Genomic DNA, 24,761 nt, shown 5'->3' on the forward strand with positions numbered 1-24,761 from the left:
ACCGCACAGCATTCTGGGGGATGTAGGCAGAGGGAACCCTTTAGCCAGCTAAGCAAAGTTGGTGGAATCAACTAACTCACTCACTCTTTGGTTACCTAGCAACAACCTGCTGGGTAACAAGCAGTTCCAAGTTCCTCCTCCTATACTTCAGTTACCTAGCAACAACCTGCTGGGTAACAAGCAGTTTCAAGTTCCTCCCCCCAAACTTCGGTTACCTAGCAACAACTTGTTGAGTAACTGGCAGTTAATATTTCGCCACCGTGCCTCATAACTTGTTTAAAAATAAAAAACAACAGCGTGGAGTGAAAAACTGAATAAAACGGGAAACGTCACTACACCAGCCTGGCAGTATTTCAGATATTTAAAACAAAAAACTAATCAACATTTATTGATATTGACTGATGTGAAATGGTTATATAATGACATGTTTTCAGTTTAACTGCATTTTTCCAGACTGCTTCTGAGAAAATAAATAAATCAAATGTGTACAGCTACAATAATCAAACATAAGTAAAAATAGAGTTATAAATTTGCATTTCTCATGAAGACGTGATTAACGCCATAAGTTTTTAATTTCTAATAAAAATAGAAAAACTTCAGACTTTTTTATAACTCAGTTACTGTCAAATTAACAGCTTTGGCTCAATTAAATAATTTCTGGATTCTGTGATTTAAATATTCAGTGACAGCTATAAAATTAAGATATATATTTATCAGATCCTATTTATATCAGACATCCTTGGAAGCTAAATATGGAAAATGTGGAATAGCATGAAGGATGGGTTATTTTTGACTCCTACCCATGGAGAAGGCTCCCTTGTAATCCATCTCAGCCATGGAGACGTCGGCGGAGGCTGGATCCAGCAGGAAAACCTTCTCGTTGTTGCACAGCTGGAACTCCGTGTTGAGGGAGTAAACAACCGGAACGGGCCGGTTGGTCTGCTGGAAGGCGATCGGAACGAGGAACCTGTTGGAGTAGAAAAAACCCATTCAGGATTTATGCTGATAAAGGGTTCCTCCAGGTTTCACCACCTCATCTTTAAGGCTCTTTAAGACCATTGTGAATTAAATTTAAGAACTGTATCACAACAGAAATGTACAAAAGAAAACTGTATATTTTACACTGTAATAGTGCCAAGTTTTTTTATATGGGTCGACAACAGACCCATAAAACAGACAACAACAACAGAGGTTTGTGGCGAAGACGAACGTCCAGCCAACTGGTGATAAATTCACACTTTCACTTGATAGACCGCAAAAAAGCTAGCCAGCAAGGACATATTAGCAGCTAGATAGCGGTAGCCTCAACCACCTCAAGTCACAGAATGGAGTGGCTATAAATTTACACTTTGTCATTACAGATGCAAAAAAAGCTAGCTGGGTTATAATTAACAGCAAGTTAGCTCAACCAACTAAAGTCACAGAACACAATGGTGATAAATTACACTTTTCCACAATAGATGAAAAGTGTCTAATAATTAAGATCACTTGCTATTAGCAGCTAGTTAGCGTTAGCCTCAACTGCCTCAAGTCGCACAACAAAATGGAGATAAATGTACACGTTCTCATGACAGACTCAGAAAAAGCAAGTTAGCTATTAACTAACATAAGGATATATTATCAGCTAGTCAAGTCACATAAGGATAAATTACCCGGTTAGTAAGGATATATTAGCAGCTAGTTAGCGGTAGCTCAACCAACTCCAGTCACAAGAGGAAATTGCAATAAATTTACACTTTCTCATGATAGACACAAAAATGCTAGCAAGCTAGTTAGCAAAGATACATTAGCAGCTAGTTAGCGGTAGCCTCAACCAACTCAAGTCACAGAACGTATTGAAGATGTCTGTGCAAGAATCAAATGTTTGCTTGATATAAAAGTCCAGCAAGAAAAATAAACTACATAGAATATACAAAATTAAGTAATTGACTAAATTTAAGACCTGCGATTAACTTTTTAAAGGCCAACTTACATTTCTCCATGGATTTAAGACATTTCAAGGCCTTAATTTTAGAAGCATAACTCTGAGAGTTTTTAAGGACATGCTGTAATATCTCAGATTTCCAGAATCTGTGGGCCGTACTTCTCTGGAGCGTGAGCCGTGCAGGACAGAGGTTTATCTCCCGGGTCGATCCAGGGCTGGGTCGGCTGAACAGTGCACGGGATCAAGAAGACGGTGTACTCCCCAGAGTAGTCCTTCCTGCAGAATGTGCAAAGAATATTAGATGCTCACAAAGGAATCAAGATGAGAAAATCTACAGAGATGAACGTGAAGCTTAAGTCAATCAAGAAATGTTAAAACATCTTGAGAGGAGATGAAAAATATGCTTATTCCACATATACACTGCAAAAACACAAAATCTTACCAAGTGTTTGGTCTAGTTTCTAATGCGAGGACACTTGAAATGAGTCACAACTATCTTACAAGTTGTAGTTATTGATTTATTTTGGGCCATGTAAAGAAAAAGAATTAAGATTATACTCTAAGTAAAAAAGGAACAAACTAATGGTTAGTAATACAAATAGAATCAGGACGAGACTTTATCTGAGTTATCCAATTCATGTTTTAAATAATAATACTCTTCAACAATAAGAGCCTGTTTTAAATCAATAACTTCTTATTGGTGGAAAAAAGACTCATTCCACTGGCCAATTATTTCACTTAAGCATTGGAAAAAATTCTTATAAGTGAAATAATCTGCCGGTGAAACTAGTATTTTCCATCAATATTAAGGAATTATTTACTTAAAACAAGCTCCTAATTCTTGCTGAAAAGTTACTTGCAAGTTAGTTTTGTTTTATTTCAAGTGTACTAAAATATTTGTAGTAGAAACTGGACTAAAAATACTTGGTAATATCTTGTGTTTTTACTTGGTAATATCTTGTGTTTTTACTTGGTAATATCTTGTGTTTTTACTTGGTAATATCTTGTGTTTTTGCAGTGTTGTGCATTTAAATGAAAACACCCTCCATTCCGCATTAGACTGTTTCTTCTGTGTGTTTTTCAGATTTCGGTAAAGCGTTCCCACCTGCTGTAGGAGCTGGTGGCCCTCCACAGCTGATACGGCGAGTCGAAGGTCTGTGCGCTCCACAGAAGCTGCATGTCGAACTCGATGCCCCCCAGGTGGTCGGGGGCCATCAGGCGAGATTTGTGACCCGGCAGAGTGTGGTGATCCAGAACAAACTGACCTGAAGGAAAGTAAACGGCAGGAAACAATGCATATAAGGCTTTCACTAAAAAAACAGCTGCAGCATGTTTTTTTATATTTCCTCTTAATTACACATTGAAAGAATTAAAAATGTGTTTCTCTGTTGCTGTGAACCGACCTCTGAATTTGGCGTGAGTTTTGAACTCGATCACAAGCCGGCCGTCCTCTCTGATGAAGATCCTGATGATCTGCAGTCTGGCTGAAAGGACGCTGTCAGTCTGGATCCCTGCAGACAGGAAAACAACAGAGGATAAGAGCCAAGGTGCAACCCTTATCACAGTAACCTCTCCCTCAGTTATCTGATGTTAAACGGTTTTAATTTCCGTTCCGGAGGCTGAGGCGTAAAGAGAATTGATCAGGAGTGATTTTTTCCCAGCGTTTAGTCCTGACCTGTCCTCCAGAGCACCGTGTCGTAGAAGAAGGAGAACTCCATCTCGGTGTGATGCTCCAGAGAGGCCCAGCCTCTGGGCGCCGTCACGTAGATGTAGGAGACGTAGAGAGGAACCTGCACAGTCAGGAAGGACTGAGCCGAGTCCCGAACCTGAAAAAACAAACAAAAATAGCAAAAAAGTGTCGTTTAATTCTGTTTCTCCACCAAAAAATCTAAAAAAAAAAAAGAATGCAGCAAGTGGTTTCTGGATGGAAGGATGACGACAAAACACTTGTGTTCCCAGCAGCCATTATACAACACATACAGCAGTAAAATCAGCTGTGCTTGGCTTGGCTGGGGTTGCTAGGTAACAGGCTTGGCTTGGCTGGGGTTGCTAGGTAATGGTGCAGTGCACATCAAATGTGATTAATAATCAGGAGGTTTCTGAAATGGCTCGCTTTCCAGACACCAAAAAACATGAGCTTATTGACAAAACCAGCTTGGTGAGACTTTTTTAGTGCTTGGGCTGTTTTAGGAAACAGCAGAGCCACAAATATAGGTACAGAAATGTGCAAAATGTGAATTTTGTATAATTCGTTCCCTTTTGAACACTCCGAATAAGAACAGAAGAAGAAAACAGAATCCACCATCCTTCCATTTAGCCATTCACTGAACTGACTGAGTAATCTGAAGTTGTGTTGTTCTTAGATGTTTGGCGAAGCTGTGAAGCTACTGGTGTATCTTAGTGAGCTGTACTGGTACTGCGTTATCAAATGAATTTGTAATTCAGTACATTTATGTCTGGATATAAAAAAAAAGAAATTTCAAGCCAATCCAGCAATGTTTTTCTTTATTGGTTCGGTAGTAAACCTCAGATATCTGTACCGGTATCAGAAGCATAAGAAGGGGATCGGTGTGTCCGGTAACCCTACATCTAGAACAAAGTGATGCTTGACCCACCTGGAAATCAGCGGTGACGGAGCCGCCGCAGACGTCGATGAGCTCGGTCATGTCGTAGTAGGCGTCAAAGGTCCAGATGCAGCTCTTCAGGTTCAGGTGCTTGTAGAGCTGGATGCTCTTGGCCTCCCGGACGTTGGGGTTAAACTGGTAGGGGCGGTCGTAGCCTGGACCAAGAGAGATGCTGTCGTAGGAAACGTCATCCAGGAAGCCAGACTCTGTGGAAGGACAGCGATTCTCATTAAACCACAGAATTAGGAGGGAGGGTGGTACATTTTAACAAATTAAACTCTCTGAAATGCCTCTAAACATGTTTTGTTCACTTTTCCCACAGTAAAATTCAAGTAAATATTCTTCAAGGTAAGTGAGTTAAAAACAATACAAATACTGCAAAAACATAAGATGTTACCAAGTATTTCTGGTTGAGTTTGCAGTAATTTTTCAGCCAGATAAAGGAGTTTTAGGTCAACAATTCCTTAAAATTGGGAAAGCAGAGCTGGTTCTATTGGCAGACAAGTTTTTCCTTGTTTTAAATGAAATAATCTGCCAATGTTACCTGTTTATTTCATCAATATTACGGAAATATTTTATGAAAACAAGCTCAGTTTTTGCAGAAATGATACTTATAATTTAGTTTAGTCTTATTCCAAGTTTATTAAGATATTTTTACTGGACACTAAACCAAAAATATTTGGCAAGATTTAAATCATTATTTTATATAATTTATATAATAATCAACCACATTCCTTTTTTAATAAACATAATATGTTTTTTATTTTTCAATTTTTGGATTATAATATCTATATTTTTTATAATAAATCACATACATACAACTTAGGTTAAACTTCTGTCTCTATGTTTTTTGTTTATGAAAATAAAAATGGAATATATAAATATATTAAAAAAGATTAAATAGAACTATAACAAGTGTAGCATTAAATGGAAATATAGATCAACAACATAATAGATTGAGTCAATATATCTTGGTTATGAAGTACAAACTAATGTCAGGTGGCATTCTTTCTTAATGTTTGGAAATCAAGGACTTTCCAAACCTTGAAAACAAATCATTAAAATGTAATAATTTTCTGACAGACCAGAAATGCCCTGCAGCTCTCTGATGGTGACCAGGTTGGAGCAGACGTGCTGCTGCCTGTAAATCGACTCTGACAGCAGGAAGTGCAGGTTGTGCAGCGGCATGGTGGACACCAGCGGCAGCATGCCGTCCTGATGTGGGATCTGCACCGAGATGTGGATGCTGAACGTGGAGGAAAACAAAACAAAGCAGAACGGTTACGTTTTATTTAGAAAAATCAATAATTTTTTTGTCTAGCACATTTCAGTAACAATACAGTTCAAAGTGCTTTACAACATAAAAAAACAAGAATCAGCAATAAAACGATACATTTTGCCTTCAATACACATCAAAATGTTGATTAATGTTTCATTTATTATTAATCAAAAGCAATCTGAAGGTTAACACCCAGATTTCAGGCCTGATCTCTAGTTTCCAGCTGTAGTAACCGAAACTGTGCGTTGGTCGTCAGTTTTGTTTCTGTTCAGCTGGAGAAAGTTGTGACTGGATGGGTTCGGAGTCACCTGGTGACATGGTAACTGTTCATCAGTGAGTACAAACCGGTTGGGGTGCTCTTTGTGCTTCACATCCAGGTATTTAAGCGTGGCGATGAAGGACTGGGCCTGGAAGCCTCTGGCGGTTCCCGTGGTAACGGGGGTGTGGCAGATGGAGCCGTCCGTGCCGATGGTGATGATGTTGCTCCGCAGCGGCGTTCCCAGGTGGCCGGCTTTATCCCGGGCCTGAGCCACACAGCGGACGTGGAAGCGACGGCTGAAGTAAATGCTGTCCAGAACCTGACGGGAATGAAACAATGAAGGTTTAAGAGAAAAAACGGAGGCCTTCTAGTCTTTCTGACCTCTCCAACATGCTGTCAATCCAGAGCCCAAATACCTATGAATGGATGGAGACGAAAGGACGAGTTTCTCTAGATCTATGTGGGATATTAGTTCTTTAATCCTGAAAATGTTCTTCAGGTGATAGAAGGCTGACTTTGTTATCATCTTTAAGTGTCTGTTGCCGTTGTTTGCTCCATAAAAACTGGACATTAAATGCTCACCAAAGACATCTGAAGCTCTGTTCTGGTTGCAGAAGCTTTTGCTACCTAACGGGGGTTGAATTGACCTGGATTGTAACCTTATTTTTGACTGAGCGCAGGAAACCATCTGGCCTCACCTTGTGGTTGACGCTGGTGTACGGCGTTGTGTCTGTCACCGTCTCAAACGGGGAGCGCGCTCCGCTAGAGTCGGTGGGAGCCGCCACCTCCCAGGAGAAGTGAACCTGTGTCTGGTTGATTCCCGCCTCCTCACAGTGCTCCTTCATCACGGAGAACTTCGGGTAGTGGGGGTCGCAGGGGGTCACGCAGACCAGAGGGTAGCCAGGGGAGGGAGTTTTCTTGCTGCCTTCTTTGGTCACCTCCTGAACGTGATTGTAGTCGGCCACTGAAACCACCTGAGGAGGCGGGAAGACTCGTGTTAATGCTGTGACTTTGGAAAATGTGTTAAAGGGGTGACCTACTATGCTAAAAATGTACATTTTTAATGTTTTTGTTCCTCCTGCAGTTTCTAAGAACAACCCAAGCACTTAAAAAAAACACCCCGCCTTTCTCTTGGCAATAAGTGAATGTAATTTGGTGTCTGTCTCAAAAACCACCAGACTTCCTGTTACCTAGCAACCCAAGCAGAGATCCAGCACATTTGGTCATTTGTTTTTACCGCTGTACGTGCTGTACAATGGCTGCTGGACTGCAAAACCACAAAATCTTACCATGTAAATTTGGTGTAGTTTCTAATGCAAATATCTTAATACACCTGAAATAAGACAAAACTAACTTACAAGTAACTTTGTTGCAAGAATTATGAGCTTGTTTTAAGAAAATAATTCCTTAATATTGGAAAAAAATATTAGTTCGACTGGCAGATTATCTAACTCATAGTAAAACATTTTTCCTTGTTATTAATGAATTATTTGAAACAAGGAGCTTTTTCATCCATATTAGGGAAATATTAAGTTAAAATAAGTTTTTGTACTTCCATTCGGGTTTCTTCTGCTTCCAAAAACATCCCAAGCTCTTAAAGACAGAACAACTGTTTTTTTGTTGATAAGTTAATGATTTTGGGTTTCTGGAAAAAAAAAAAAATCTCCCAATTGTTAAGTCAGATTTGACATTTGGTCAGCTGGTTTTACCGCTGTACAATGGCTGCTGGAAAAGACAAGTGTTTTGATGTTGACTCAACATCCAGAAACCACTTGCTGCATTCTTGTTGGCTGTGCAGGAGGCTCTACCACTGCTTTTCAAAGATGTGAAGTTGCATAATTGTGCATCTTTTTGCAGTCATTTTCACATGCGAGTGTAAATGTTGAGTTGGAGGGCATGGCCTGCAGCAGCAGCTTCATTGGATTTAAAGTGACAAGAGGCCCTAAAACAGCTCATTCAGAACTGATCAGACTAAAAATCTCATTATCTAAGAAATATTTTGAGAAAAAATGTAGTATACATGTTCTGTATCACCCATAAACCTATCCTGACCTGTTCAAGGAAGTATAATCGGTCACCTTTAAAGGTGAGATGCTTCTAAGAGGTTTTCCTTACTATAGGTGGGGCGGGGAGGATGAGGCTCCCTGCAGCCTCTTGGTCCAGAATCGTCACCGTCGCCGTGGTGATTTCACCCAGCACGGCCTCCACCGGATCATCAGGACCAAGCACCAGGGAGAAGGATTCATGCCACTCTCGGTCTTCATTAGACAGAATCTCCACCTTGAACATGATGTGGTCCGTTCCTTTAAAGCAACAAACAGAGTCAGAGATATTTAATCACACTCAGGAAGCTGCATCACAGGTTCTCTCCACTCACCAGGCGTGAACTTCAGGACCCGACTGTTGGGATTGTAGTCCACTCCAGACTGGGCCGATCCGTCCCTGGTGCTGCAGCGGATCTTGGACGTTCGGTCCAGGTCTCCATGGCGGATCACCTTGATGTTGAGCGCCTCGACGCCGTCTGGGCCGGGCGGCTCTCTGACCTGGTAGGACGCCTGTTCGAACTCGATGGTGGGAGCTGGAGGAGCAGAAGACGAGCGAAAGGTCAGCATTAGCATCGGTAACACGATTAGTCTGATTAATCTTTTCAGCCCTAATTAATTAATAACTTTGCTTAACTTGGTGAGCTTAAAATGTACATTTGCATATTTAAAAAAAAAATATGTTCAAGAAAATGTTTTGTTGTCTCCAACCAAAATGTCTGAAGATTTAGTTTTCCAGGTTTTAAAACTTAAGAGTTTGTGGCTGATCTGTTGATTATTTTTCCAATTAACCAATTAATAACTGAATAACAAAAGGTGGTTAATAGGAGATTTATGTTTTTACAGGATTCTAACCAGATGAAGCTAAAACTGCAACTTGAGGAGTTTTGGAAAAATCGTATTTACAGGTAAAGATTTTTTAAATCCTAATTCTGAAATGTATATATTTTTGAACAGTTTTGGCTTTAAATGTATTGATCTTTCAGCAATCAGCCTTTTTTTTAGCCTCTATAATCTAGTTAATGATTTTTTGATTACTAATTTAGTGGGCGATTATTTCACTAATCGATTAATCAGAGTTGATTTGATTAATCGTTTCAGCCATTCATTGAGTGCATTCAGGCTGCGTTTACCATCCTCATCATTGGTGATGGTGATCGTCACGATGTCACTGGCTCCAATCATCGCCCCGCTCCAGTGGTCGCCCTGCGGCGTTCCAAGATGGAGCTGGAATTCCTCCTCAGGCTCGAAGACGGAGTCGTCGTTGATGTGAGCCGTGCAGTTCTTCACCTGATGGACCAACGGAGATTTAATCCCACAAACAGGATTCGGCACAACGTCTCGGTCAACACGTCACCTTCTCTCCTTTGAGGAAAGTGATTCGGGATTCGTCAGCGTTCCTCCTCTCCACAAAGTCATCCATCACCATGGCAGACATGGTCCGAGTGAAACACCGCACCGACGACTTGAAGGACAGGTCTCCGGTCCGGATGATGGGGACATGGAGGACGGTGTCCTTCTCCTTCACGGTGTAGGAGGTTTTGCCAAACTGCATGGTAGGAACTGAGAGAAGCAGCTGGTTTTAGTGATGCGTCAAACCAGAGCAACACGGTGCGGAGGGCTCGGTACGTACTGTCCTGGAAGGTGTCGGTGATGACGATGTCGGCTTCGTAGGGTTCCTGAAGGACCGCCCCCTGCGGAGAACTGAGGAAGATAACGAAGGACTCCGGACCTTCGATGGACGGGTTCTGAATGTCGTCCATGATGGTCAAACTGCAGGTCTAAGAAACAAAAACCAGAGGAAGGTTTGGAAATGATCAGAGTTGGTGGTAACTAGTTACATTTACTAGTTTACTAAAAATAATATAAATAGTATTTTCACTATACTGTACTTTTTACTTGAGTAAATTTATTATGAAGTGTTTCTGCTCTTGAGTAAAATTTCTGGATTTTCTACCCACTGAATGAAAAACAAACATGTTTGAACCAAAAATTCACCGCACACAGACCCACACCTGCAGTTTTTGTTTTTATTGACATAAACTGATTTGGAAAAATTTTATTTTGTTTGATTGTTATTTTTTAAATACTTATATGAATTATTGTCATTTTGGTCTTTAAAATATCAACCTATAAAACTATCATTAAAATGACATCATCAGACAGATAAACATATAAAGCTAAGTGGAAATCTTGGTATTTTAAGGACCAAAATTACAATATTTCATCCAATAACAGCAGCAAAATCAGACAAAATAAAATGTTTATAAATCAGTTTATTTCAATAAAAAACTTATGAAGCTTTAATAAAAACTGCAGGTGTGTCTCTCTGTCTGCTGAATTTCTGGTTAAAACATGTTTGTTCTTCATTCAGTGGGTAGAAAATCCAGAAATTTGACTCAAGTAAGAGCAGAGGTACTTCATAGTAAAATTACTCTAGTAAAAGTAGAAAGTACAGCTAAGTAAAAATACTCCTAACAGTAAATTTTCCAAAAAGTTAATTGTAAACTAGTTACTACACCACTCTGACCACCACCAGGTGTGTGTTGGTACCTCCTCAGTTTTTCCAGGTTTGAACTCCACCTTCTTGGAGCTGGGGATGTAGTCGACTCCTGGGATGGCCGACGGCGGGTCCAGAGGTCTGGTAGCGCACCACACAGACGTCACAGAGGACAGGTCGCTTCCCTGGCGCAACACCGGTATCTCTATGGTTCCTGGACAGAAGAGATCCCAGCAAACTCGGGTCAAAAACACAACCGGATCCACCCGGCAGAGAAACCAAACACATCCATCTGGATGCGAGAGCGAGGTTCACACCAGCATCTTCACTGAACGTAAAGGTCGCATTTCCAAGCGTCACAGTCGACGCGTCGTTGGGTCCGTCGATGACGACCTTGGCCGACGACACGTCGCCCACGCGGGCGTTGTCGGAGGCGTCCGACAGCACCAGCTCGAACTCCTCGGACAGTTCGTACTCGCTGTCGTCGACGAGCTTCACGTCGCAGGTGGACATGCTGACGCCGGGCCCAAAGATGACGCGGTTGTCGCCGCTCATGCCGCGGCTCTTGTAGTCGGAGCCGGACTCCAGGCCGTGGAGGCTGCTGCCCTTCGCCGACTTGGAGACGGTGTAGCAGAGAGCCGACACGGTGCTGGAGGCGTCGCCTGCGTGAAAAGGTCCAAGGCAGTTCAGACATGGAAGAGGTGAGGCGGCAAAGCAACAATCTGACAACATCTGTCACTTTACCAGAAAAAACAGAAGCATTTTATAGTAGAATGTTTCTTTATTTGGTGCCAAATTTAATTTATAGAGAGAAGCAACAAGGAGAACACACTCAAATATTTAAATATTTGGATTGTAAACAAATATTTAGCTCAAAATTAAACTTTTAACTAAAGTTAAAAGTTTAGTTAAACTATTCAGTAACTAAATATTCATTTAGTTACTGAATATATTTAGCTGTTAGTAAACAAAATATTAGCAAAGAATTAAACGTTTAGTTGGGAACTAAATATTTAGTTTTGCAAACTAAATATTTAGTTCCCAACTGGTCACCAACTACACTAGTTAGGATATTAACATTTAGTTTTCATTTATTTTGCAAGCTAAATATTTAGTTCCCAACTAAATGTTTACTTCTGAGCTAAATATTTGGCTCCAAATGAAACATCAATTTAACTAAACATTTAGTTCCAAGTTAAATATCTATATTACAAAATACATATTTATTTTCCAAACTAAACATTTAATCTTCAATTTAAACATTCAATTTTCAAACTAAATATTTATTTCCTAAACTAAATATTTAATCTTCTATTTAAACATTCAATTTCTAAACTAAATATTTAGCTCCAATATACGTATTTAGTAAGATGAAATATTTAGTTCCAAATGAAATATTTATTTTTGAAGCTAAACATTTAATTTAAACTAAATATTAATTTTCAAACCAAGTTATTTAGCCCCAAATTAAATACTTAGCCTGGCTAAATATGTATTTATAAGCTAGACATTTACTTTTCAAACTAAATATTTAGCTTATTACTTAAACATTTAGCAAGCAGGCTACATATTTAGCTTGTTATTCTCTTCCACCTGCTCCCCCATTTTCAACTAATATTCCAGTATCATCTGCAAACGTCATGATCCAAAGTGACATAAACATACAAAAGCAAAACTCAGAATCCAAAGTTTAAAGCATCAGAAGGAAAATCGTCTCAGAGTCGACAGATTTAGTTACCCGTCTAACTCTGAGGGCCGATCTCTGCTTACATTCATCACCAAATCTTGAAACCAATCGTTTCTCTCTACCTTTCCTCTCGATGGGCGCGCTGAAGAAGCCGCTGCTTTCGTTAACGTGGTAAGTCTTCTTGTCAAACTGCAGCGTTGGCTCGTCCTCCGTGTCGTTGATGTTGACGACGGCGCGCGTGTTTGCCCCGAGCAGCGCGTACACCGGCATGCTGAGCTCCACGTGGAAGCTCTCCACCCCCTCAAACACCTTGTCGTCGTTGATCACTATGGTGCAAACCTTGGTGTCTTCGCGTTCGTCAAACTGGACCTGCAGAACCAGAAGAGGAGAGTTTTAAAGAAAGATACAGAACCGGGTGTCCAAAGCGCGGCCTGCCGGCCATTTGTGGCTCTTGAAGTGATTTTTTGCGGCTCTCAGCTGCCATTCGAGAATGATACAAACTTTTTATTTTTATTTAGGTGAAATTATTACCAATATAATCTTCTTACAGTTGAAAATGTTTATAACCAAACTGTTCTAATCAGCAGAACTGAGCGTATTTACAGACTTTTACTGAAAAACCAACTTTGCTGTCAGCTTTTATTTAATTTGCTAAACTTGGCTAAATATAGTATTTAGAAAGAGAGAAACTCAAATAGTTTTCTTATAATAAATTTGTTCAATCAAATCAAAAAGAATTATAAAACTAAATTACATATTTTTAATACAAAAACTGTGCAAAATCATTTTAAAGTTTTGGATCTACAATTAAAAAAAAAAAAATCACGAAACTAATTGTTTGATTTTATTTTAACATTTCTATTAATTATTCATTATTTTTTTTATTTTTTTGGCCTGTGAATTCTGCTGACCTGTCAATTTTGACCCACATGACAAAAAGTTTGACGCCTGTGATATAAATCTTTGGTTCCTTCGACAGCGCACCTGTCCGGCGTATTCCACGTAGTCCTGCTGTTCGGGTCGCGTTCCGGTGCTGCTGGTGGAGACGGCGCTGCCCTGTTCGGTGCGACAGAGGACGATGGCGTACTGGTTGAGGTTTCCGCTGCGCTTCACCGTCACGGCTACGGTTCCGGCTTTCTCGCTCACGTTGTAGCTGAGGGCAAATCAGAGGAACGGAGACGTTATCTTACATTTTCACTGCAAAATCACAAAATCTTACCACGTAAATTTGGTTTAGTTTCTAGAGCAAATATCGTAAATATAATGTCATCAAAACAACTTCCAAGTGACATTTTAGCAGCTTGTTTTAAGCAAATAATTCCCTAATACTGATGAAAAAGAACTAGTTCCACTGGCAGATTGTTTCACTTATAACGAACTGATTCCCAGCTTCTGAACGGTTGCCATGGTTTCAATCTTGCAGATTAGTTTCTGCACCCAGAATGATTGTTGTTTTGATAAAATTGTGAACTCAAACATAATTATTGCACTTGAATGACTTTGATCTTCTCACAAAAGACTGAAATTTAGGATTAGGAAACAAAGCATCAGTTATTAAAGATTCTTATTTAAACTAACAACAACAAGGTCTCTCAGTTGTGAAATTACAATTCTGAACAAAAATATTAGAAAAAAATAATAATAATGTTTTTTAGAACTACTGCCAGTGGATCTAGTACTTTTTATTCAATTTTACAGAATTATTCACTTAAAAAAAGATCCCATATCTTCCTGAAAAGTCACTTGTAAGTTACTTTTTTTCTTAGTTGAAGTGCACTAAGATACTGGCACTGAAAATGTTTGGTAACATTTTGTGGTTTTGCAGCGTTTTTGCCTTTTTTCAGTGCTGCAGTACCTTTTGTGCTCAAAGCTGATGAGGGACCACTGGATGTGGAAGACGTTGTCGCTGACCACGTTGGGTTTGCTGTCTTTCACCAGAAACTTGAAGGTGTCCATGGTTTCCTGGACGTTCTCCTGACGCAGCACGTAGCGGATCAGACCCAGGTTGACATCAGCTGGAGCACAGAAACACGAGAAGAGCTGATCACCATTCTGGATTATTTTTAGGTTGAAAGCTCTAAATACCCAATCCTGCACCGACAAAGAAGATATCACAAGATTTTTATGTTTGTTTGAGTTTTCTGCTTGAACTCTTGGATCATATCAGATCAAATAACAAATGTAAGAGTTTGACTCTTATAACAAGAAAACAAATAATTTTGTGGGTTGATTTTTGAAATGATAATAAATGAATGCAAGTCCTTAAAGTTTGAGAAGTGACTCATTTCTGAGGCTGTTGCTTTAAACTTCATGTTTTTACAGAAAGAATTAAAAATATTGTGACTGCTTAACTTCCTAATTCTTGACTCAAATATCATCTAAAAAATCTGCAATTAGCAGCTAGTTTGGCTCCATTTTTTTCTTGGCAGGTATTTCTGGCTTCAGTACGAAGACAGAAACTAACTTTGCATTTCCTCCAAAATAATTGCTTTATAATTCGCCTCCTCTGGCTTATTTCCATCACTTCTGAGTCCAAATGAGTAAGAATATCAACGCTGGCTGACATTTCCTGCTCACCGATTCCTCCCAGAGGAGGCTGGAGAAAATATAAAACCTTAACTAAAGGCAAATGAAGATGCATAAACGCTAAAATGACCTTCAGGTCGCTGAGGGCAACATGCAGCTGGAAAAAAGCAGCACAAACACACACACCGGTATGTAAATACTTTACACCAGAAATCCTTTTCACCTTATTCACTAACATTTATTCCTGCCCAGAGGGGATTATTTACTCATCGGATGTTTCTTATCATCAGGAGAAGTGCTTTTCTGTACTCGGAGCTGAACACTGAACACATTAAAATGAGTGTTTGGAGTTTCTCTCCGGCCTGAAGGATCAACATCTCATAATAAAAACAGGCTGACACTGATTCCAGGCTGCAGCCTGAAGGCGAACACGACACAAACAGGCTCCGAATAAGAGCCCTGCTGATTGAAAGTCAAAATTAACTGGATAAACATGGAAACCTGGAGGAAAGATGCAGCTGAAGAGCATCTAAAGTCCTGAGCAGAGGGTAAATCCTCTGATCTGGACGTCCTGCATGAAGAACCACACAGTTCATAAACAGTAAAGTATCAGGATATTAACTTGCAACTCAAACTACAGATAATTTAACTCTGTGGCAACCTGGACAGAAGGGGGCAGCAATAAAACATGAAACTGTAGCAAATAAATGGAGCTTTAATTCCCTGTGCACTGCAAAAATACAAAATATTACCCAGCATGTTCGGTCTGTTTTCTAGTTCAAATACCTCAGTATGTTTGAAATAAGACAAAACAAAGTTTAAGTAACTTTTCAGCAAGAAAGAGGATTGCTTTTAAAAACTGTTTTTGTAAATTTATTTTTTCTGAGTTGATCTAGTTTGCAGTGCAAATATCTTGGTTCACTTGAAATAAAACAAAAATAACTTAAAAGTAATTTTCAGCTAAATAAATAAGCTCGTTTTAAGGCAATAATTCTTATATATAGATGAAAAGTATAAGCTACACCTTGAGATTTTCACTTAAATGAGAGATTAAAGGTATGGAGAGGTTTTGATAGTCATAATTTTATAGATACATTTTTGCCAAATTTAAATAATCTGCATTAAATGGAGCCGTTGACATAGATCATGTCAATGAATATAAATCACTAAATTTATCTTAGATAGCTACATTACATGTCTAGTTCATTAAAACTGTTAGAAATACATTTAAATATATTCTCTGCTGTGATTAAAATAAAAAAAAACACAATTTTTGCTTTATTTTTGATTGTAAGAAAAGAACAGACTTGAGTCTAACTGGAAGTAGAATGCAATACTCATAAATTAATCAAAGTGGAGACACAGCACATGTAATTTCTGGCAGATAGAAATGAAAACCAAACTCCTCTTTACCTTGTGTGAACGTGTTGACGGGGTTGCCAGGTTTGAGCTTGCTCTCCAGGAATCCGTGTTTGGGCTCTGCTGTGATTTCATACACCAGCTGTCCGTCGTCAGTGTCTGGGTCCATCGTCAGCAGCTCTTTCTTTGTGATTAGATTGGTGGCCTGGCGAAAAAATTAACGGGAATGGATCAGGGAAGGAGATTTGTGAAGAAAAAATACGTTAAAGAAAAGGATGAGCAAAAAGCCATAGAAAGCCGAGAAACCAGCCCAAACTATGACAGCATTTAGTCACAGCACAAGACTCCACTGATGAATGAAAAGTAGGTTAAAATTTGCTTTTCATTCAAGTCTGCAGTCTGGCTGCAGAAGATTTTGACAAACCTGTGAAAACCTGAAGGCCAAAGCTGAACAACATAGGGAATAATTATTGAACACACTGAAGAAAATAATGAACAACAACCCACTGAAAGCCAAGAAACCAGCTGAAGCCTGTCAGCATTTAGAAAGAGATCCTCCTCCTGCTGCAACATCACCTGGCTTTAATACCAAATGATGGCCTGTAAAAATGTTTCTCATCATTAAACAAAGCAAGTAAAAGCAAAGAGATTTGAAAAAAAATTGTAAACAGGTGCAATTATATAGGTGTACATCTTTGAAAAGCATTAGTAAAGCCTCCTGCACAACCTACAAGGATGCAGCAAGAGGTTTCTGGATGATGAGTCAAAAACAAAACTTTTTTCTAGCAGCCATTGTACAGCACATACATCAGTAAAACCAGCTCCTTTTCCAGACACCAAAAAACATTAACCTAGTGCCAAAAAATGTCTTAGGTTGTTTTTAGAAGCAGTTGAGACCCCAATGGAAATACAAAAACAAGCAAAAGGTGAATTTTGTATAATGGGTCCCCTTTAATTGCATTACATTTTTTCCCCACAACTTCAGTTGCTGGCCAGTTTGCTTTGATTTCTTCGGTTTTTGTCAGTCTGTCGTCGGTGTCTCTATTAGAAATAGTTAAACTGAGAAAAACATTGAAGTTTAACACTTTTTGCAAACTGCATAAATAAATCACGATGAAAAATTTTGCAGAAATGTCTGTAAGCAGTGTTATTTCCCATATTAATGTAGGTTGGATATGGATTTTTTATCTGCTTGGGGGAAGGTTTCTTCTTGACCTTTAATAAACACTTTCTGGATGAATGTTTTGACAGATGTCTAAAAATATAACAGCAGAAAAGAGCAAAAAGTGATTTTAAAACCCTCGTTGCAGATCCGCGTTGTTATTCATAACCTCGGCTACACGCTGCTATTTACTCGCTAAGTATGAGCTTCACACTTCAGCAGCAACATCCTTGTGTGTTTGCGTGAGCTGCAGCTGAAAAAACACCTCATAATGGCACAAATATGTGCTAACAGGATTTGCTTCCTGCTCAAAAACCAATGAGATGAAGCAGAGGTTCAGCATTTTCATAATTTGCCTAAGTGATAAAACACAGAGGACTTAATTAGCAGCAGCGCAAACAACGCAGGCGAGGAACAATTTCACAAAATGACATTCCAACAGCGTTCAAACAAACATAAATAAGGCTGCATAATTGGCTTTACTTTGTGATGAGTTTTTTAAAAAACACCTGCAGGTTGGGGAATTAAGTTTTATTTTGCTCCATATTTATGAGTCGGTAAGTGAAAAAAATGACTATTTAATTGGTGAGAAATTATTCACACAGAGCTGTGGTGTTGCTCTGTCAATGATTGTTAGAAATTTTCCTTCCTCATTAAAACATCTCAGTTTTTAAACATTTCTTTGCATCCAAAGCCGTTTTAAAACTTTGTTTTTAGTTTGTTGTACCTTGTTGTTCATGTATTCCAGCCACTGCAATCCCAAGTTGGTGACGATCCGCGGCGTTCCGTCGTCCACCGGAAGAATATCGATTTTAAACTTCTGAGGAGCAGCTGTCACAATCTGCAAAACACAAAAAGACACTTAGAAATACTGTAAAGTATTTAAAAAAATAAAAAGATATCAAGATGACCTTAGTGGGGAAATTACACAGTGATAAATAAATAAGTACTTTTATTCCTTTTTCTCATTAAAAGTGTTTAAGCCGAGCTGCTGACAAGGCGTTATGCAAATACGTTTCATGTTTGTGTCGTAAAATTCAAGAGTAGAAGAAGAAATCCCAACTAGGTGCCTCATTCCAGTTAAAAGAGCCGACCCCCTGCTGCTATAAATAAACAGACATTGGGATTTATAACATCTAAGTTTCCTTTAAGTGTACTAAAGGTGCAGAAAGCAGAGAATCAAAGGGTTGAAATCATAATTTCATGATTAATTCCTGAGCTGAGATTAATTTACACACCAGGATTAAGAAGCTAGATTAAAAAATGCACTGAAGTCTGTGTGAAATTTAATGATTTCTGGTTATATTTTGCATATTTTTGCATCAGTTTCAACTGCAAATATCTTAGTAAACTTTAATTAAGAAAACTAACTAATAAGTAACATTTTTGGCAAGAATTATGAGTTTGTTTTAAGTCAATAATTTCTTAATACTGATGAAAAAGTTCAACTGACTGATTATTTCGCTTATGGGAAAATGTCTTGTTAGAAGTGGAACCAGAACTTTTAAAAAAAATCAATATTAAGGACTTATTTACTTAAAACACTTCAACATAATTTTACTCAGTAAAAGTAGAAAGTAGAAGTCCAACAAATTACTCAAGAGTAAAAAAGTATTTGGGAAAAACTAACTGATCAAATTATCAATCAATTTAGTAAATATTACATAATCAGAAGGAAAAAAATATAAAGTTAAGTGGAAATTCTTGTGTTTTAAGGACCAAAATGATGATAATTCATATAAGTAAAAGAAAAACAATAAAATCAGGAAAACAAAAAGTTTTTCAAATCAGTTTCTTTCAACATAAATCTTATGAAACTTTAACAAAAACTGCAGGTGTGTGTCTGCCTCAGGTGCATTTTTGGTTAAAACATGTTTGTTCATGTGGGTAAAAAATACACACATTTACTCGAGTAAGAAAATAAAATTACTCAAGTAAAAGTAAAAAGTACAGCTTAGTAAAAATACTCCTAAAAGTAAATTTTTCCAAACAAGTTACTCAAGTGATGTAACTAGTTACATCTGCTGACATGTAGCGATCGGCGGATCTGGGTAATCCTCACATAAATCACTTGTCATTCAGTTGTGTCTCAGAAGAACAAGAGACTTTACAGCCTGTCATCACGCCGACATTGACACACGCCACTAAAGGATCCATTCATCCACTTTATGCATTATGCATATCATATTCAATAACAAGGCAGCGCCAGCGGGAGAGCATCCACCTCCAACATCAGCACCAGAAACCAAACAGAGGAGACGTGTGGATGTGGAGGGGAGCGTTGATGGAGAGGTAATAAACAAAAGCCTGAGAGGCGTTTGTTTGTGTGATTGGATGAGGCGGGTATCTGTACCTGCTGGCTGTCCTTCAGTTTAATCACACACAGACTATTAGTGATGACAGATGGAGCCGAGACGAGGAGAGGGAGGCCTAAACTGACAAGCAGAGGAGTCGATGCCCCCCAGGCTGGCTCATAGCTACGACCGTAAAGCCAACGCCAACATCGTAGCGACAGACGGCCATGTTTCCGTCAGAGGTGAGGAACGAAGCTACGGATGGGAAGAACGGAAGACAAGCGCGTCCAAACCGTGTCCGCTTACCGTAGACCCCCGGCATGTTATCGTTTACATCTGGAAACTTTGAGCCTGCGCACAGCGCTGGAGGGCAAAAAGACGATTTCTTTACATGCCATCCACAGCTGCCGCCGTAAAACAATCAACAAAATGAAACCTGGAGACGAAGGTACTAATAATTTAGTACAGTGTGCAACAGCAAAGGGAAAAATAACGCAGAAAAACCAATAAAGAACAACTCAAAACCACTGTTTTTCTTGCTCTCGTTGCCATAACAACCGACAACAACACCACTGTATGTTTCAGGATTGAACACAAAAAAACAACAAACACAAAGAACAGAACGTTCAATCAGTTGCAGTTTTCCGTTTTTAGGCTCGATGTTAATTTTACGATTATCAATAATCGATCTCTGTGGTAGATTAGAATCCTACGCTTGTGTTATGGTGCTTTAAGCATAGCTAATTTTCTGCACATGTCCGTAGGAGCTTTTCTAACCAATACATGTAAAAACAATAAAGAAGTCAAGTGGTAATACTAATTTAAAATAATAAAACATTCTTCTGTGTCTGATTGCATTTAATTAATATTATGAACAACCACGTGAAAAAATTGGATTTGAGAATCAAAACCTGCTGTGAACTTAAGTTCAGTAGATAAGTAAAAAATCTGTCTTGGGTTTCACAGACGTTTTAAATTGTAATAATTTAAAAGGTTTCTGCTTTTTGTTGTATGTTGATACATATGACTAGCTCTGACAGAGGTACTGCCTTCTTTTCAAGTCATGAATATGCTAAGAGGAGTTTGAAATTCAGTCAAAACTGTTAAAAATAACTCGGTGTGTTTAAAACACTTCCTGCTTCCTGCTGAGACGATCAGCCACACAGGGAAACTGGCAGCAACACAACGAGACGATTAACAACCTGTTTATGTTGCACTTATTCATGACAAATCTGCGTTCGGCTCCGTTTCCCTGAGGCGTCTCGGCGCTCTGCGTTTATAAATCAACTCTCATCTCGCTTCTTGTTTTCAATCTGCCAGTGAATCACACAAGGAAAACTCCTCATTATGACCTAAATTGTCTCTTTTTTAACATTCAGTTGTGAATCCTTATATAAAATTTACAGACTGAAAAAAGGAAAAAACATGAAAAGCACCCACTTGGTAGAAAAATGCACTCGAAGGAATCATAAACTTAGATTGAATTTTTAACGGTTTTTGTTAAATGTATATGAATTTTTTTTCCTTTTTTTACTTTCAATTTGACAGCAAACATTTATCTTCAAATGTAATGATTTTATGGCGACCCAAACCGAAATAATCAGCAATTAATTGAGCAAATGGCTTCCAACCAATCAAATCATGCTCCTCTAGTCATGTGATTCAAGTGGTGTTGAGCCGTACTATCTTTTTTCTGCAGGTGAAATTTGTCTGATGAATTTAAATAAATAAAAATGAATTTTGATAATACCACAGGATAAAAATTGAGTGGTATTCATTCATTATCTAAACAATATCTGTTTCCTATGAAACTACATTCCTTCCATATAATTTGTTCAATATTAAATCTAAAAACCAGTTGACTTTTTTTTTCACTTTCAAAATTCAGAAATTAATTTTCAGTTTAATTTTTTCAGGTTTTTTTTTTTTTTTAGTTTCAAAAAAACATTTTGTGGAGAATAAACTTTATGGCACCAATTTAGCTCCATCAACAAAGATTCACAGTTTAGCAAAGCTGCTCCTCTTGGAAAACCCATAAAACTACACCGGAACCTTCAGAGCCACATAAAGACGGTTGCAAAGTCAGCCTTCTATCACCTGAAGAACATTTCCAGGATTAAAAGACTAATCTTCACAGGTCTGACTAAAAAAAATCAACCAGATCCAGAACTGTGCTGCTGCTGGTGTTCTGACTAGAACCAGGAAGATGGAGCACATCGCCTCAGTGTTAAAAGTCTTTCCACTGACAGAACAGACTTTAAAATACTACTGTTAGTTTCTAAATCAATGAACAACTTAAAGATCTGCTGTTGTCATTGCAACCTTCCAGACCTCTCATGTCTTCTGCTTCTGGTTCGGCTCTGCTTCCACAGAACCAGAACCAGAGACGGAGAAGCAGCAGTCAGCTTCACAAATCTGGAACAAACTTCCAGAAAACTGAAAAACAGCCGAAACACCGAGTTCCTTTAAATCCAGACTAAAATCCCACCTATTTAGAGTTGCTTCTGAGACATTATAAATGAAACATTAATCAACACTGATGTGTAACGACGACACTTGACAAAATAAAGTCAGCTGTTGACTGTGTGTTTTATGGCTTTATATTTTTGTGTTTTCATGATGTGAAGCACTTTGAGCTGCCTTGTTGCTGAAATAAACAAACTTGACTGACTGAAACCAGACAAATCAACAGAAACCCACCGTTTCAATCATCCTCCTGAAATAAAAACACCTCAGCGCTGCCACTCAGAAACACACACCTCCTTGTCGGCCTCCTCCACCATGAAGAAGACGTTGGTGCCGTCGGCCACGGTGAAGGTGAAGCGGTCTTTGAGCGAGTTGGAGCCGTCGTGGTTGTAGCTGATGCGGTTCTGGTAGATGTCGTCCATGGTGAAGGTGCCGGTCTGCCGGTAGTGCTGGCCGTTGCTGCTGCGCTCGATGGTCCCGTGGCGGGGAGGCTGGACGACGGTGAAGACGACGAACTCCGCCTGCAGGAGAAAACAGACGGTAACGACTTCGTATTTTTGTTTTTACAGCAGAAAAATTACACCAGGATGTAGAAGGAACTACAATACCTGATTTATTGATATTTGAATAAATAAATAGTTTTTAATCTGTTTTTTCAGTTTCAGATATTTTTTAAAAAAAAGCTGCAGTCTCTAACTTTCATAAAAATATGTTTTTTACATCTTTGCTAAAACTGTCACCATGTTGAGACAGAAAAGATCAATCTCTTCAAAGCAACCAATCAGAGATTGAAGGTTTTAGAGCTACCAATCAATCTCACCTACTGGTGCTAAATGTGCTAATAATTTGTGTTGTATTTAACATTTTGCATTGTAACAACATTAACTTGGTAATAATTAAAAATAAAATGTTCGGATCTGGCCAAATTTATTTTATTTTTGAAATTTTGTGGCACAAAATCACTACAAGGGCCACAAATGGCCCCAAGGCCTCACTTTGGACCCCTCTAATCGAAGCTAAATTAAACTAAACGTTCAAGCAACAGAGAGTTTATAACATTTTAATCTGACCTAAAGTAGCCCTGAATTTTGTGAATGGGATTTAGTTTTAATCTGGCTTGGATATATTTCATTAAAGGAGATTCACTGGTTAATCCCAAAGTCCTCCAGAGACACAAAAAAGCTGAATCACATTACTGGCGAGACGTCAAATCTTTATGATTTGAAACACAAAATCCTCAGCTGACCCCAATAGAGTGTGAATAAAATAATCACATTAGCAGGGTGTGATGAAATGTTAATTATTTCACCTCTGTGTCTGCGTCTGTGGCCTTCAGCTCAAACTCAGTGATGGTTTTCCTCACGCCCTCCTGGACTCTCATGCCAGGAACCTGTAGCAGCGGCAGCGAGTCGTCCACTGGCTTCATGGTGATGTAGAAAGTCTGAGCAACCTGCAGGAAAGCAGCGGTTTACAGACTGCTCCAAACCAAAAGAAGCCAAAAACTCAAGCAAGAGTAGGAATACTTCAACATATTTTTACTCTAGTAGAAAAAGTCCAAGAAATGAATAAGAGTAAAAAAGTATTTGCAACATTTGTTACATTTTCAGCTGCTGCAGTTTGATTTGACTCTGCGCTGCTTCAAACAAATGAAATGTTTTGAAAAAACTGTTCCCCTCCTCGCCTGTGGGGGCGCTGCACCAAAAACCGAAAGGAAAACCTTTGAACAATTAAACTAGCCAAAAATCTCCCACGCACTGTTAGCACTCAGGCGTAAAGGGCAAACTACCTTTCTCACGTTTTCTTTTCTCCTCCTGATTTCCATTAATTTGAATTAGCAAGGCAATTTTATGCATGAGGTGAACGTAGCTGGGGAAGCTAATGTGCTAACTTTTTACCCCTGAGCAGCTCCTGTGTCAGGTATATTTGATACAGGTCAAGCAAATGACAGGATCAGTGAAACACTGACCGCTGTGTTCAGCATGAAAGAGCATTCAATGGAAGAAAATGAAAAAGTGATAGTCGGTATGATGGAAAGGGACATTTCTGGTTAATCAAAACAGACAAAAAGTGTCAAAAGTATGGATCCACTTCGAACTTGATAGAAAAGATGAGTGCATAGATCAGTGCGTATGCTGCAAAATAGAACTGGCATTTCACAAATCAGGCAGACGGAAATACATTCTGGCTATCTATGAATGTATCAATCAGTCATAAAAAAATAGAAATTAAGAACAATTAAAACATCTATTTTATAATCAAATATTTATATATTCATACTTGAGACTGAAAGTTGCCTCAATTTAAGATGATTTTTAATTTTTGAAAGTTAATGTGAAAAGTTTAATCTGTTTTAACATGTTAAAAAATGTCTTTTATACTTCAAACTAAAAATAATTTGTGAATTGCACTGCATTTTAAGCAATAAACTGTTTTTTTAAAGAAAAAAACTGAATTGTTTTTACAACCATTTTCTCTTTAAATATTCTTTTATCTACACTGTAAAAAAACCCCAATGTCTCTGAATTACGGTAAAATACTACCAGCTGTAGTTGCCAGAATTTTACCATAAATTCTTTCAATATGGTAAAAATAATTTACCAAATTGTACAGTACTTAATACAATATGGTAAAAAAATAAA

At 38.6% G+C, this 24,761-nt stretch overlaps 1 protein-coding gene across 1 annotated transcript in view; it reads right to left on the reverse strand.

Annotated features, from left to right (window-relative positions):
- Positions 1–24,761, reverse strand: part of fras1 (Fraser extracellular matrix complex subunit 1) — a 242,457-nt gene that overhangs the window by 2,957 nt on the left and 214,739 nt on the right. The window contains exons 48-70 of the mRNA XM_016669157.1: positions 23,432–23,572; positions 22,416–22,643; positions 18,090–18,203; positions 16,255–16,405; positions 14,171–14,330; positions 13,300–13,468; positions 12,438–12,684; positions 10,946–11,290; positions 10,682–10,842; positions 9,762–9,909; positions 9,486–9,691; positions 9,262–9,418; positions 8,464–8,664; positions 8,202–8,389; positions 6,785–7,060; positions 6,173–6,405; positions 5,634–5,794; positions 4,540–4,754; positions 3,600–3,750; positions 3,328–3,435; positions 3,030–3,189; positions 2,084–2,200; positions 801–967 (exon numbers count right to left, since the gene is read on the reverse strand). Of these exons, the coding sequence (XP_016524643.1) occupies positions 801–967; positions 2,084–2,200; positions 3,030–3,189; positions 3,328–3,435; positions 3,600–3,750; positions 4,540–4,754; positions 5,634–5,794; positions 6,173–6,405; positions 6,785–7,060; positions 8,202–8,389; positions 8,464–8,664; positions 9,262–9,418; positions 9,486–9,691; positions 9,762–9,909; positions 10,682–10,842; positions 10,946–11,290; positions 12,438–12,684; positions 13,300–13,468; positions 14,171–14,330; positions 16,255–16,405; positions 18,090–18,203; positions 22,416–22,643; positions 23,432–23,572 (4,204 nt within the window). The remainder of the gene's footprint in view (positions 1–800; positions 968–2,083; positions 2,201–3,029; positions 3,190–3,327; positions 3,436–3,599; positions 3,751–4,539; positions 4,755–5,633; positions 5,795–6,172; positions 6,406–6,784; positions 7,061–8,201; positions 8,390–8,463; positions 8,665–9,261; positions 9,419–9,485; positions 9,692–9,761; positions 9,910–10,681; positions 10,843–10,945; positions 11,291–12,437; positions 12,685–13,299; positions 13,469–14,170; positions 14,331–16,254; positions 16,406–18,089; positions 18,204–22,415; positions 22,644–23,431; positions 23,573–24,761) is intronic.

The sequence above is a fragment of the Poecilia formosa genome, unplaced genomic scaffold, assembly GCF_000485575.1.
Source record: "Poecilia formosa unplaced genomic scaffold, Poecilia_formosa-5.1.2 Scaffold20, whole genome shotgun sequence".
Classification (NCBI taxonomy): domain Eukaryota; kingdom Metazoa; phylum Chordata; class Actinopteri; order Cyprinodontiformes; family Poeciliidae; genus Poecilia; species Poecilia formosa.